This window comes from Liolophura sinensis, chromosome 6 (genome assembly GCF_032854445.1).
Source record: "Liolophura sinensis isolate JHLJ2023 chromosome 6, CUHK_Ljap_v2, whole genome shotgun sequence".
NCBI classification, from domain to species: domain Eukaryota; kingdom Metazoa; phylum Mollusca; class Polyplacophora; order Chitonida; family Chitonidae; genus Liolophura; species Liolophura sinensis.
The window spans coordinates 65,601,291-65,615,532 of record NC_088300.1 but is presented as its reverse complement, the minus strand read 5'-3'; the positions used below and the strand labels follow the sequence as shown (position 1 = coordinate 65,615,532).

The following is a 14,242-nucleotide window of genomic DNA, read 5'->3' as shown; positions in this document are numbered from 1 at the left end:
GCAATTCCCAGATCTTGTTTTTATTTTGACCTTATTTTACATTTTTTGAAACAGATGTTTTTTCTGAATTGAAACACTGTACAATGCTTCTCTCAGATAAGATTACAGATTAAGCTTGACTTTTGGGATGTTTCTTCTATTTCAACAAAATTATGGCAGTTTTTTTCATGAATTGCTACATATATGTAGCTGTAATTATGACCGATCAACTGGTAGGGAACAGCTTTTGCAATAGTTCCAAAATGCTTGCTTTAACTGTGATCTGTTGGCTGATTCTTGCTAAGATAACACAACTAAACACACACATTTACTTGAAATTAATCATGTTTTTGGATCAGTCCTGCTTGATTTGCAATCAGCATTGCTATTTAACTTCTGTTTGTATGGCAGACAAATAAATTTGAAAACACAATCCTGTTTGTTTTTTATGTTCAATGGGGCTTATATTGATTCATCACAAAGCTCAAATGCTGTACTTAGAGCTTTTAACCACAAAGCATAAATATTATATATACATGTTTATACAATAGAATAGCAGTTCTGCTGTACAGAATAAATATTGTACACATACAATAGAGTGGGTTTTTACCCAGGGCCAATAATACTGGTACTGGAACCATCACAAGATTACAACTAAGCCATGTGGCACAGTTTCATACTGATCTGGCACAAAGATATGAAACCTAAAAGTAGAAAGCTGTTCTTTTTCACACCCTTGAAAACATAGGCAGAAAAGTTAACATGGAAATTTCATATGGGAATTACTGTAAATGACCAGAAATTTCGTCTATGACAAACTTGCTCATTTGTCCTGATTCTGAGAGTTTTATTGATTTTAGAAAGGTGTTTTGAGGCTTGTTTGCATATTCTACTGGGAAAACTAAGTTTCAGCACCAAAAATAATACTCAGTGAAATTTATTTGCCTCTAAATATATCCTTTTGTGGGTGAAATTTAGGTCATTTTAATAGGGTAATTGGAGAAAATAATTTGTCTTGACTTATCACTGGCATTTGTTTCAAAAAATGCTTTGAAGTATTTCAAAGAACAGCTTTCTAGCTTCTACTTCTCATTCCTAAAACTGATTTCATTGATTGGCATGTTCGCCAAAATCTTGTAAACTTCAATGTACCACCAAGCTGCATAATTCTGTTGTTTTTAAACAGGTTGTGCAGGTAATATTTCTACGCTCTTTTAATTTTGGAACACTGCAAACTATCTGTACACTACCTTCATTCCAGTGAATTTACCTTATTTGTATTTTTACCAGTAAAGGTCACTGTAATTAAGACATGTATGGATTTTTGCACAGGACATGATAAATGGTTTAATCCATACTGGAACAGGAAGTATGGAAGTTACATCTTTCAGCTATTAAGATCATGGGAAGTATCCGGCAATGTTCTTGTATAACAACACACTGTATTCCTACAACCTCCAGGGCTCAGTTAGTTAGTGCGCTAGCACAGCGTAAAGACCCAGGAGTCTCTCAGCAATGCGGTTGCTGTGAGTTCAAGTCCAGCTCATGCTGGCTTTCTCTCCGGACGCAAGTGGGAAGATCTGTCAGCAACCTGCGGATGGTCATGGGTTTCGCCCGGTTTCCTCCCATCATAATGCCGGCCGCCGTGGTATAAGTAAAATATTGTTGAGTACGGCGTAAAACACCAATCAAATAAATAAATAAATACAACCTCCAGACTGAACAGGCTACAACATGCACAAGGTACTTCAAACAATGGAGCTGTCTAAAAAGCTATCTAAAACAAGCTTTGAACTGAAAAAATTCCCCCACAAAGTAAAAGCGTGCAGAAAGACAATGAAACTTATCCCAAACTACCTTTATTTATATTTTTTAAGATTTTCTTAGCTGAAAAAAATGCAATTAAAAACTTGAATTTTATGGTTGGCTTTACAGACCATACTGTTAATGTTTGATACCAGTGGTGTGAAACTGAGTTTTGTACTTATATTTTCATCAAATTCTTGTGACATTTACTCAGGCACGAGAGAAAGCTATTCCAACGTTACAAACGACTACTGTAGCAGGAATGAAAAAAAAAAAATGGTCTGATTAACCCGGTCCAAAAATCCTGCCATAGAATTCAAACATTAGAATTCATTTTATTCAACCAAAATAAAAAAAAGTTAAAACACATACATATGTAAAGGTATTTGAACTGTCTTTGAAACCATTCTTTCCTTTTAACTTGGCAAGTTGGTTGTACAGGTACATGTATTTACAAATTCCTTGTATTCACACATGTACATGATACATATCACAAACCTCAAATTGATTTCTTCTATCAGTCATTTAAAACATATAGAAAAGATATATACCCTGTGCATGTAATTTGTCTGCTTCTTTAGAGCAAAACTGTGGCATATACAACATCGTAATTTGAGTAAGATATACATGGGGCTACATGTCTACATGTCTCATCTCTTATCTCAACCGTAAGGCATGGATATACTTACAAATAAACTTAAGAAAGGTATGTAAATGTTTGGCAGTTCTAGTGATAAAATATGTTGAATAACAACAAATACTGAATAAAATAAACATTTATTTTTTTATTTATTTGATTGGTGTTTTATGCCGTACTCAAGAATATTTCACTTATAAGACGGCGGCCAGCATTATGGTGGGAGGAAACCGGGCAGAGCCCGGAGGAAACCCACAACCATCCACAGGTTGCTGACAGACCTTTCCACTTACGGCTGGAGAGGAAGCCAGCATGAGCTGGACTTGAACTCACAGCCACCGCATTGGTGAGAGGCTTCTGGCTTATTACGCTGCGCTAGAGCGCTAACAGACTGAGCCACGGAGGTCCCCAATAAAATAAAAAGGAAATTTTTTCCCTAACATTGTGGGCCATCAAATGCACTGAACAATAAGAATACATATAAAAAAAGCAGCATCAAAATAAAACAGTCTTAAGTTCACTGGTCTTAACAGATACAGGAAAAGGTACTGACTTAACATTGTAAACCATCATTTTCACTGATTAACTGGCATTTTAAGTGCTGTATTCCAGAGGCCAAATGGTAAAAAATATTGTGTAAGATATAAAAATAATCCATGGTTATGAATAATGTTACATTAAAACTAGTCTTGACAAAAAAAAAAAACATACAAAAAAAACGAAACAATAGAGATGCATATAAAATGGATGGACAAGTCAATGCTGGCTAAGGAATAAAAAGTCCAATCATTTCAAACCAAATTCCAGTCTTTCAGTACACATTCTAAAATTCATCATGATTTTCAATGTAAGAGATTTTCAGAAAATATACACCAGATACATGCATGCATAAGGTAGTTTGTACACAAAATAATGCAAGAGCACAATAGAAAGTGCTCAGTTCTTCTTATGTTGAAAGGGTTTCTCGCCACCAGAGCTTCGCTGGAGAATTTTAAAAAAACTTTTGGCGCTGAGCACATACTGAAGTCCTGATGAAATGGTAGTCGCTGCAGTAATGTACCTGTAACATTGAAAAAATAACAATAATAATAATTGTGATAACCAATAATTTGTTTATTTTATTATATCTGACTGGTAATTTATGCTGTACTTAAAGGATATGTGAAAAGGTACTTTACAACAATGAGTATGGTTTTATGGAACTTGCAACAAAATTTGTCCACAAAAAAAACAAAACAAAACACGAAAAACACTATTTCTTTCATTTTTTAAGGTAAAATTTATATTTGTAACCCTCTATTTTATGTATATTTCCCATCAATAGTCAGAAATATTCAGAAATTACGTCAAAGAAGAACATACTAGGAACGCAAAACCAGCCTAGCGCCCCACATTTGGACTCTTAACCCCATCACCATTGATGTCAAAACAGTGAACTACTGAATTTGTAGACTGCCAGCTGAGGTCCGAGAATTCATTTATTTATTTGATTGGTGTTTTATGCCGTACTCAAGAATATTTCACTTATACGACGGCGCCCAGCATTATGGTGGGTGGAAACCGGGCAGAGCCCGGGGGAACCCCACAACCATCCGCAGGTTGCTGGCAGACCTTCCCAAGTACGTCTGGAGAGTAAGCCAGCACGAGCTGGACTTGAACTCACAGCGGCTACATTGGTGAGAGGCTCCTGGGTCATTACGCTGCACTAGCGCGCTAACCGACTGAGCCACGGACTGAGGTCCGAGAAGCTTATTTTTATATACTTTTACATGTTAGGGCACACACTTATACCCTGCATTAAGAAATAAAAACAAAGTGCTTCATGTATCCTTTAAGACTATTTCATAAACACAAATAGGACAAAAGCAGTCAGATATGTGGGTTGAGGAAACGAGGTAGAACCCTAAGGAAACCATAGCAGCTCACCAAGTACCTGTCAAAAGTCTCAAACTAAAGCTGCAGCAGAGCAAGGAGCCGGATTTGAACCATTATCTCAATAGTCTAAGGCTAGATCTGTGGATAACCCACTTATCTGCTTCTTCAGTGATGACAACTACACAAAAGACTTGTCATGCCTGCATTTCTCTGGTGAATTACCCACATTCTGATGTCTCTAGTAAAGGGACACAACTCCAATCACAACCAAAGATATGTTTTAGCCGATTCAACTGTTTTTCATTTAATCAACAGTGGTCATTTATGTAGGAAAGCATAGTGCCTTAAGTAAAACACCACCCTTTGCCAGGTAAATAACAAACCTCAAAAATGAGAGACCAGTAAACATGATTAACCAAAAGCTGGATTTGCATCTGAGACCTCATTGGTAATGCCAAGGGTCTTTTCAATGTGACGTTTAACCCAACACTTTAGCCAAATGAACCAGCAAAGCCAGACCCCGCTTTATTCAAAATTTGTTTGTCTTACCACAAGGCATGTAGGTAATTATGGTCTACATAACCAAAGACAGGGGCAGCCAGTGTCAGAGCCACGAGGGAGAGCTGGAGAGCTGTGTTCACCTGGAATGATCATTGATATGGGGTCAATGGGAGAGCAAGGCCTCACCAATTTAATTTGTTGTTTTACAGCTGAATAAATTTTTTCGTAAACGTGTTGGAAGAGGGTATAACAATAAAAATGAAACTTTAAAACTGTAGAATTTCTAGCAAACACAAACTTTCCAAGTAATTTTTCCTGTTAACGACATATTCACCTGACAGGAAACCTTTGAGAAACAGGAAAATCATAAAATATTTAGATCAGACAAAATAAAACTTGGAATGTCAGTTTCACTTTTCATTCCATTTTCGGATTTTTATTGTTGCCTTGCCCGTAAAACACAAAATAAAATTAAATGCTCAGAACTACAATATTTCTTTTTGCATCATTTAATGTCCCATAAAAGTTGGTTGGTTTCAATGCTGCCTCACTGCAACGCCATGCTGAAGACACCATATGTGTCATATTTCGCATATGAGAGATCAACTTTCAGTGCAATTTATCAATTTTTTGATTTGATTTTTCTACACAAAACTACATTGGTCTGATTGGACAATTTCAAGGCTTCACCAAAAGTATAGTATATATACCAGTCTACACAGACAAATGCCTTTAGAATATGCTTGAATAAACACATTGCAAACATGTAAAACTGTTGAAGGATCACAGTACTGCTTTACCTTGCTTAATGTTGAAGGGTATAACTTGGCTGTGGGTAGTGTCAGATCAAAATATCTGGAAACTGTTTTCTGCAAAAAAAAAAAAAAAAATCTGTACATCTAAGAAAATGTAAGACATTGAGGATACTGATAAGTATCTGTGCACACACACTTATTTGTGGGGTTACCAAAAAGTAGCTTACCGGTGAGGGTAATGAAAAGTAGGGCCTAGGTATATATGTACTGGTGGAGATAATGATATTTAGAACTTATCTGGTTGGTGTTTTACGCTGTACTCAAGAATATTTCAATTATACAACGGCAGCCAGCATTATGGAGGGAGGAAACTTGGCAGAGCCCAGGGGAAACCCACGACCATCCACAGGTTACTGATGGACCTTCCCACATAAGAAGCCGGCATGAGCTGGACTCGAACTCACAGCGACCGCATTGGTGAGAGGCTCCTGGGTCATTACACTGCGCTAGCGTGCTTATCAACTGAGCCACGGGGGCCCCAATGATATTTAGAAGCTTTACACTTACTTTACATGGTAATGATATTCAAGGGCTGTATACTTACTTGTGGGGGCAATGATCAGTGGCTGTAAACTTACTTGTGGGGACAATGATCAGTGGCTGTATACTTACTTTTGGGGGCAATGATCAGTGGCTGTATACTTACTTGTGGGGTAATAATCCGTGGCTGTACACTTACTTTGAGGGTGGGGTGGGGTTACTGGTAAGTAGATGTACACACGCTTGTGGGGGGTGGGCCAAGGGGTTAATGATATGTAGCTGTATACTTACTTGTGGGGGTCATAAGTAGCTGTATACTTACTGGTGTGGTAAAGAAGAGTAGTGGGGTGATGACAAGTAGTTTTATATTTACTGATGGGGGTAATGAAAAGTACATGTAGCTGTATACTTAATACTGGTGGGGTAATGATAAGTAGCTGTATACTTACTGGTGGGGGTAATGATAAGTAGCTGTATACTTACTGATGGGGGTAATTATAAGTAGCTATATACTTACTGGTTCGGGTAATTATAAGTAGCTGTATACTTACTGATGGGGGTAATTATAAGTAGCTGTATACTTACTGATGGGGGTAATGATAAGTTGCTGTATATTTACTGATGGGGGTAATGATAAGTAGCTGTATATTTACTGATGGGGGTAATTATAAGTAGCTGTATATTTACTGATGGGGGTAATGATAAGTAGCTGTATATTTACTGATGGGGGTAATGATAAGTAGCTGTATACTTACTGATGGGGGTAATGATAAGTAGTTGTATATTTACTGATGGGGGTAATGATAAGTAGCTGTATACTTACTGATGGGGGCAATGAAAAGCACATGTAGTTGTATACTTAATACTGATGGGGGTAATGATAAGTAGACATGTACTTATTGATGGGCCAATGGTATTTAGTAGCTGTAAAATTACCGGGGGTGTGGTGTCCGCAGTTTTTCTTTATGCCCACATACTGGTGGGCATACTGATAAATAGATGCATACTTACTGGTGGAGGTAATGATAAATAGCGGATGTAGAAGGCAGCGCCTATGAGTCCCACATCCCGAGCAATGATCAGCGTCACCAAGGGAACTGAAACAGAGAAAGGCAGATTAATATAAATTTATCATGAAAGGGAAACATGTGGCTGCATGAGACATGAGTATAATAGATGAATGTACAAACATGCTATCAATCATCCATTGTACTTCACAAGATTATGAATCTATCATAAATTGTCAGGCTATAGCAGTTTAAAGGATGCTTCTCTTTCCTTCCCACATAATAAAGGTAGTTTAGCAAAACAGCACACTGTCTTAGTTAACTGACAAAATACTGTATTTCACCTGAATTTTGGCATTTTCAGGTGACAAACTTTTGTTTCATTTCGATTCATTCATTCATTCACTTAAAGAGTTTTTTGTGAAGCCTGTTTAATTTCTAAACAGAAAAACTGAAGTGTTATCTTCAACAGTACCATTTTAGGTCCCTCAATGTTGTTCTGAAAGTGCATTTTGAGTTTCCAAACTTCAGGCGAAACACAGTGATGCTGTATCGTGCATTTTTGTACAAGTTTGCACAATATGCTGTAAATTACACAGGAAATTAATGTCACCAAATCAAGAGCTTTGGATACATTGGTTGAACCAGTGTTAGTATTTGGGAAAATAATCATTGGAAAGAGAGGGTAAATAGGGGGGAAAAATGCTGTAAAAAGAAACTCTGAATTATAGGTCTGAGTAAAAATAATTTATGGATATACTGACTACATGTACATGGATTCTCTAACCTGGAATTAAATCCACCATTGCCAAGGTAACTGTTAACATAGTAACCAACAATTTGTCAGCCAATGGATCCATCATTGTTCCTAACACAGACTTCTGGTTTTTGAAATTCCGTGCAATATAGCCATCCATCTGGAAGAGAAACCAGCAAAGGGTAACCAAATAAATTTCAGTTTTATAAAAAAAAGCCAATGAATAACAAGATGTCTCAATACAAAAGAGCAACTTAAAACAGCACACTTGCAATGTTCCATATACTAAAATGATTCTCCACTTATGTAACAGTTGTCTGGTTATCCGCGGAGGAAACTGAGCCCTGAGAAAGTCACCGCACATCACAAACTACATTACTTAAAGGGATACAAAATTGATTCTGATTGGCTGGTGTGACAGAGATAGGCAAGTCAAGGCTATGTCTCGTGTAAGGTGAATTTTAGGTATGGCAGTTTTATTCAAGCGTGACCAAATATGCTGGATTTAACCCCAGAAATCCTACCTATACTGTCAACCAATCAGCTTCAATTCTGTATCCCTTTAAGGCCCCAACCAATTTAGCAACTGCTGAATTCTAACACATGCTCTCAATAGCCATGTTGTAGGTCTCAATCCAGTTCAATCTAGCTAGTTATTAAAAGCAATAGTAAATGAAAGAATAAGATATATCCCTCCATATACAGGATACATGCATGAAAATTTGATATAAAAGTCAACAGGACATAAAGTAGTGCGTATAACACGATGTTTTTATCAGGTCAGCTTTTGAATGGGTAAACCAACAGTATCAATCAGTATTTTACAATGCAGATGAACAAAAAAATTATATTACATATATTTACAAATTCCAAACATTTTCTTTGTACATAACATTAACTCTTATTTAGATTTCTTTCATACTTAATTTATTTATTAAATTTATTTAATGGGTGTTAAACACCATACTCAAAAAGTTTTGACTTCAGTTTTCATTTGTGTGAAGTTATTTGTTGTCACTGCTCTGGTTCTACTCTCCATGCTGTAGTCTTTTGTATTATAACACATGTTCATCTTTGATTAAGCATTGTATAATTAGTATTTACCAAGTCTGTAATCCCTGCCATGACAAATAATCCCACAGCCAAACTGAACTGCTCATAAACAACCAAGCCTCCTAACACTGGAGCAGACAACATTCGCAACAGGGTTAACAAATTTGGCACAGTCTTTATGTCTTCACTCTGTAATAACAGTAACACATGTAATGAGTACAACATTCATTGAGACAGCAGTTGCATGTAAAATAGTAACATATAAAATGATTACAGTAAAGTCGGAGGGTAAATCAACCTTGCAACTCAGAGCAACTGGGTTTTTGGCAACTGGAACCAAATCAGAGCACCCGGAAGCAAGTCGGAGCATTTGATCTGACACTGGGTTTAGTCAATCTATACTGGCGACTCAGCAGCATGTTCTACTTTTCTGAAATTCGAAGCATGCAGCTGTATCCAGTTGAATTCCATCAATCCATGTGTGCTTTTGCTCAGTTGGTCTCAGATGACAATGTTTTGTTTTGTCAAATTTTTGTTTTTAACATAACTTGACTTTGTTGAGTTGGACCCAGTTGCTTATACTGGCAAGTAGATCCTCGCCACGCTTAAGGAGTATGTATGATTTATTTATTTAATTGATTGGTGTTGTACGCCGTACACAAGAATATTTCACTTATACGACGGCGGCCAGCACTATGGTAGGAGGAAACCAGACAGATCCCGAGGGAAACTCACAACAATCCACAGGTTGCTGGCAGACCTTCCCACGTACGGCATGGGAGGAAGCCAGCATGAGCTGGACTTGAACTCACAGCGACCGCAGAGTATGCATGACATATGTTTCACATTCTTCTATCTTCAATGCCACTGCATGAAAATACTAATGTATGAACACCATACTCAGTGGCTGAAGAAAACCAATGACCTCTAGTTTGTTACAGACAAACTTTCCCATGGTTGGTGTAATATAAAATATAGGTGGAGCATTCATCAAACGGACCCACAAAATTAATGCCAATAGCTGCTTCTTGTTACTAATGTTTCAAGGGACTAAGCAAGGGACTGCAGCAGGTTGGTTACAAGGCATGTAACTGGCTCAAGATTAACTGGCACTTTAATTTGAGTGACAGTTCTTTTCTGTTTTCAAATCACATGGATGGACATCACCAAAAACAAACAGCCAGTGCTTCAGAGGTTATTTATTTATTTCATCTATTTGACTGGTGTTTTATGTTGTACTCAAGAATATTTCACCTATATTATGGTGGGATGAAACGGGGCAGAGCCCGTTGGAAACCAAGGACTTCCTGCAGGATGCTGGTAGACCGTACCATGTACGGCTTTAGAGGTTATTTACATACACACATCGCTACCTCAGCAGTAAGGATACCCCCTACACTTGCCCCATATATGTTTCTGAATGATCGTTTTTAACTATTATTAATTTTGCTAAACTACTGTATCACCCAAGTAACAATACTTCTGAAGTACATTTTACAAATACCGGTACAATAAGGAAACTGACATCAGTGAAGTGTGAATATATATACCATTATCAACATATAATTAAGAAAAGAAGAATATTTACAATATCTGCAACTTTAGCCTTAAATGCACTTTTCAACTTTTTCTGCTTGCTGATGAAATCTCTTGATCTTCCTTTTTCTTCTTCTTTCCTGTGATGTTTTTGGCTGCATCTTGGTTGGCTGATCCCATGGAAACCCCTTTCCACAAATCTGTATGCAAAAACTGGATGTGATGAAACATGCCTAAAGAAAAAAAAAAAAACAACTAAACACCATTATTCTGGACAAAGATTTCTGGACAAATCTGATTCTGCCCTCCTTTTCATATATTGTGCCAATAATTCAGCTCATCTTTATGGATGGCAAGATTAACAAAACTCTCTTAATGTTATGATCGAGTTTGCGTATATAAACTGCCACGACAAAAAAATGCCCAAGTACAGGTTGCCATGGCAGTTACTAGTCCAAAATTTCTATGCCATGACAACATTTTGGTGACATTAGAAGTAAGGCCACCATTAAAAATATTCTTTTGTGTATAACCCATTCGAAACTTCCAAAAAGGGACCAACTCAAAATTTTTTTCAGGACTTTGATAACAGTTTATATTGGGATTTGGGGAAAAGTTTTATTTTCTTTTTCTTTCCATTTTAATTTTTTCTGAAATCCCTATGTTTTCATCACCCAGAAAAACAATCACAATTTCATCTACTGCTACCGGTACCAGAGTTGGAGTCCTGTAAATACACAGTACCATAAAGTGATGTCACACTCTTATAAAGACGCAGATGCTAATATAAACCACACAGGTAACAATTAAGTTGTTTTATAGTGTCATAAGTAGTGTCTATGCTGTGTATGAATTTGTGAACTACCCAGTCACGAGGTGGCATCCAACAAACTGTTTTTTGTATAGGAGTGCATTCAGGCATCAATGCCGACCCTGCTAATTTGTCTATGCATTTAAATTTCAGAATATTATGCTACAAGACACAATGATTTATTCATTTATTACACAGATATTTGACTGGCGTTTCAACCCATTAACTAAAATATATTTCATTGACTTTATGCCGTAGACGTTCTAGCAAGAGCTGGAGTCGAACACACGACCATCTACATTCCAGCTATGACTTCAACGTTTGCGAAGATGCTAACCTAAGAGACTGCAGGGAATGTCCAGGCGACAGGCATCGGCTGATGCACTGCTTGGACCAAAGTGAGTTGCTTGGAACACTGTTTATTATTTTCTTCGAAGACGCCACGGTCCAAGACATAAAAGAAGTGCCGTTGTGGTTGTGAGGCTCGGTTCCAAGACATACATTGGTAATGTTTTGTGCAAAAGAAGTGCTCGGCGACTGAAGTTTAAAAAGAATTGTTTTGGGGATATAACACGGTTGAAAGCCAAGGTATCGAGCAAACAGCAGGCAGTTGTAACTTGTAAAACAACTCTGACAATGACGCAACCCAACATGAGACATGGGCGCCGCCATGTTGAAATATTTCTTAGATATTCTCCAAACAAAACGCTCACCCCATTTCTTTGTAGAAAATGGAAGTGAAAAAGATTTCCTGATGGAAATTAATAAATAAACTCAAAACAGAGTATTACCAAAAAGACAAACGCAGTATTATTGTGTAGATAGGGTTCAACATTGAATAAAATTTGTGCTTTTAAATGATGTCGTTTAAATGTCCAACATAAAAATAAAACGGGCGTTTTAGACATTATTCACATAATATTGCTAAGAACTGAAAACGACACAGCCCATTTATATATACGTTTTACGTTTAATTTTTCCTTTCGCGTCTAAATGTCAGAAAGAAATCAATTCTTTTCATGTTAAATCCGATGCGTATTTTAATTGTTGCAGATGCAAGTTAGGGATTTTGATACTTTAGCGCCATCTGGTGGGGAGCAAAGTTGTTGGAATGACAACTCGACAACGTGTGACCCGAAGGCGGTAGTTGTGACAGTAGTTAAAGTCGTGTTTATAGGATTTCTTCCAAGATACAAAGTATGGAGCCACCAGAGGTGAGATCAGTTCGCTTCAAGTCAAATATTGATGGATTAATTATTTAATGCTTCCGAAAAGTATATGTTACCTTCATATCATTGGACTGTTGACTCAGTGTCCAGACGACGTGATACTGATTTGTTCAATACAGTTTCCACATACAGTGTAATTTTTCAACTGAACACTTCATATACACTAATACAGGTCAGTTGAAATATGTGGAAATGTGTAATGATCAGCAGAGTTTTTAGTCACAATTCTACTTCAGTACTTGGTTATTTAATTTTCGGTTCATAGATGTTTGGTTAATAAATGTTAAATAAATTTACAGGCCTACATATTGCAAGATTTTATTCTTAAAAAATACAGTGTTGATCGTAATATAACACTATCAGAAATATAACGTTCAATCTGTAGGGTTTTTATTTTCTATTGTTTTTTTTTTTTGTTTTTTTTTTTTTTTCATTGTGGCAAATCCCCGCAAAATTGGAGATTTTAAAGAAATTAATGTGGAGAAAGGAAAAAAAATTCTGTTAAAAAATCTGAATAAAAATTCAGAGTTTGTCCGGTAATGTTACACCCAACAAACATTCTTTTAATGAAGACCTTCTTGTGGTACTAGCTTTATCTGGAAAGTTAGTTGTGACAAGTGTAAGCCCAGTTGGCTTTTCAAGGTCACGAAGATTCAGGTGAGACAAGATGGGGGCTCTCGTAAACTAATGTAGGTAAAAGGCATGGTTTTACTATAGTTGCTATATTCAATATACATCTCTTGGTCAACTCTATGCTGCCGTTGACACCTACCGTACCCGTCGCAAGTTTTAGCTGTGGTAGTTCGTGCGACCCCAAACTGAATCGCCTAAATCTGCGTTAACTCTTGAGACCCCAGAAATGATGACCAAGCTTATTACAGAGTATGCCATCAGATGCACAAATATCAGTAGTACTGCAATGACTCTTGCCTTCTTAGATTTATTCTTAATTTATTTATTGACATACCCCAGACCGTTTTCTGGCTCTTCTGTTCACGAGGTCTTGGTGATGTTCAGTGAGTGATATAGCTTGTACGGCTATTAGCGCAGTCTTACATTCATGGAAGCTTACTTGTCAGGCAGGATAATTAAAATTCATCATTAACTTGCCAGAAGTCAGGGTTTATCCCACTGTGGTTAAACTTTCTCCACCCATCACTGCTGTATTTATAGTACATTGCATAAGTGATGAATTCTTCAGTACTTGGTCTTTAACAATAGGACCATCATAAGAAAAGTTTTTTTGAGCAAAGTCTGACTGAACCTCCAAAAAGGGCCCTTCTTTGATGTTTTCTTGTGGGTTTTGATAGAAATTTTTTTTCTTCAAGTGCTGTTTTTTTTTCTTCTGATATTGGCAGGTTGTTAATAATTGTCCAACAAAGAATTTTCTGATGCTCGTCCAATCAAATACATTGTAAATATCTGCTCATGCATATATACATTGTAGATAATATGTGTAAATGCATATATACATTGTAAATAATATGTGCACATTTGTGTACACGTTTTATTTTGAACATTTTGAAGGGCTTTAATGGACTAACATAACATTAAAATTATTTTCTATTCTCCCTGAGTGTTTCTGTTGTTTTCTGTTTCAGAATGGTTGTGCTGATGAGTACCTGTTTGATCCTGTCATATTAAAACAGATTGACTTCAGCAAGCACAAAGCAACCTACAAGCCTATGATATCACCAGCCAACCCAGGGGAGTCCCTCTTACTCCGTCCACTCTGTTTAGGAGATTTTGATAGAGG

General features: G+C 36.9%; 2 protein-coding genes across 2 annotated transcripts in view; one reads left to right on the top strand and one right to left on the bottom strand.

Moving 5' to 3' along the window:
* Nucleotides 1-442: 442 nt before the first annotated feature.
* On the bottom strand, nt 443-11,718 carry LOC135468374 (cardiolipin synthase (CMP-forming)-like). The gene is made up of 8 exons (XM_064746591.1): nt 11,595-11,718; nt 10,499-10,679; nt 8,962-9,099; nt 7,888-8,017; nt 7,105-7,190; nt 5,599-5,667; nt 4,847-4,938; nt 443-3,482 (listed from the first exon to the last, which is right to left on the bottom strand). The coding sequence occupies exons 1-8, from the start codon at nt 11,711-11,713 to the stop codon at nt 3,359-3,361; spliced, it is 939 nt and encodes a 312-aa protein (XP_064602661.1). The 5' UTR covers nt 11,714-11,718; the 3' UTR covers nt 443-3,358.
* A 642-nt stretch (nt 11,719-12,360) lies between these two features.
* The window catches only part of LOC135466676 (glucosamine 6-phosphate N-acetyltransferase-like), an 11,817-nt gene continuing 9,935 nt past the window's right edge, over nt 12,361-14,242 (top strand). The window contains exons 1-2 of the mRNA XM_064744307.1: nt 12,361-12,471; nt 14,088-14,242. Coding sequence (XP_064600377.1) covers nt 12,457-12,471; nt 14,088-14,242 — 170 coding nt within the window. The 5' untranslated portion in view covers nt 12,361-12,456. The remainder of the gene's footprint in view (nt 12,472-14,087) is intronic.

What these genes read in the sequence shown, in the direction of transcription:
- LOC135468374 (XM_064746591.1), bottom strand. Translation starts at nt 11,713, where the DNA reads ATGTCTTGGACCGTGGCGTCTTCGAAGAAAATAATAAACAGTGTTCCA. An exon ending in AGGCTAAAGTTGCAGATATT is followed by an intron (nt 9,100 to 10,498) that starts GTAAATATTCTT and finishes CTGTTATTACAG; the next exon opens with AGTGAAGACATAAAGACTGT. An exon ending in ATTTATCATTACCTCCACCA is followed by an intron (nt 5,668 to 7,104) that starts GTAAGTATGCAT and finishes TTTTTTTTGCAG; the next exon opens with AAAACAGTTTCCAGATATTT.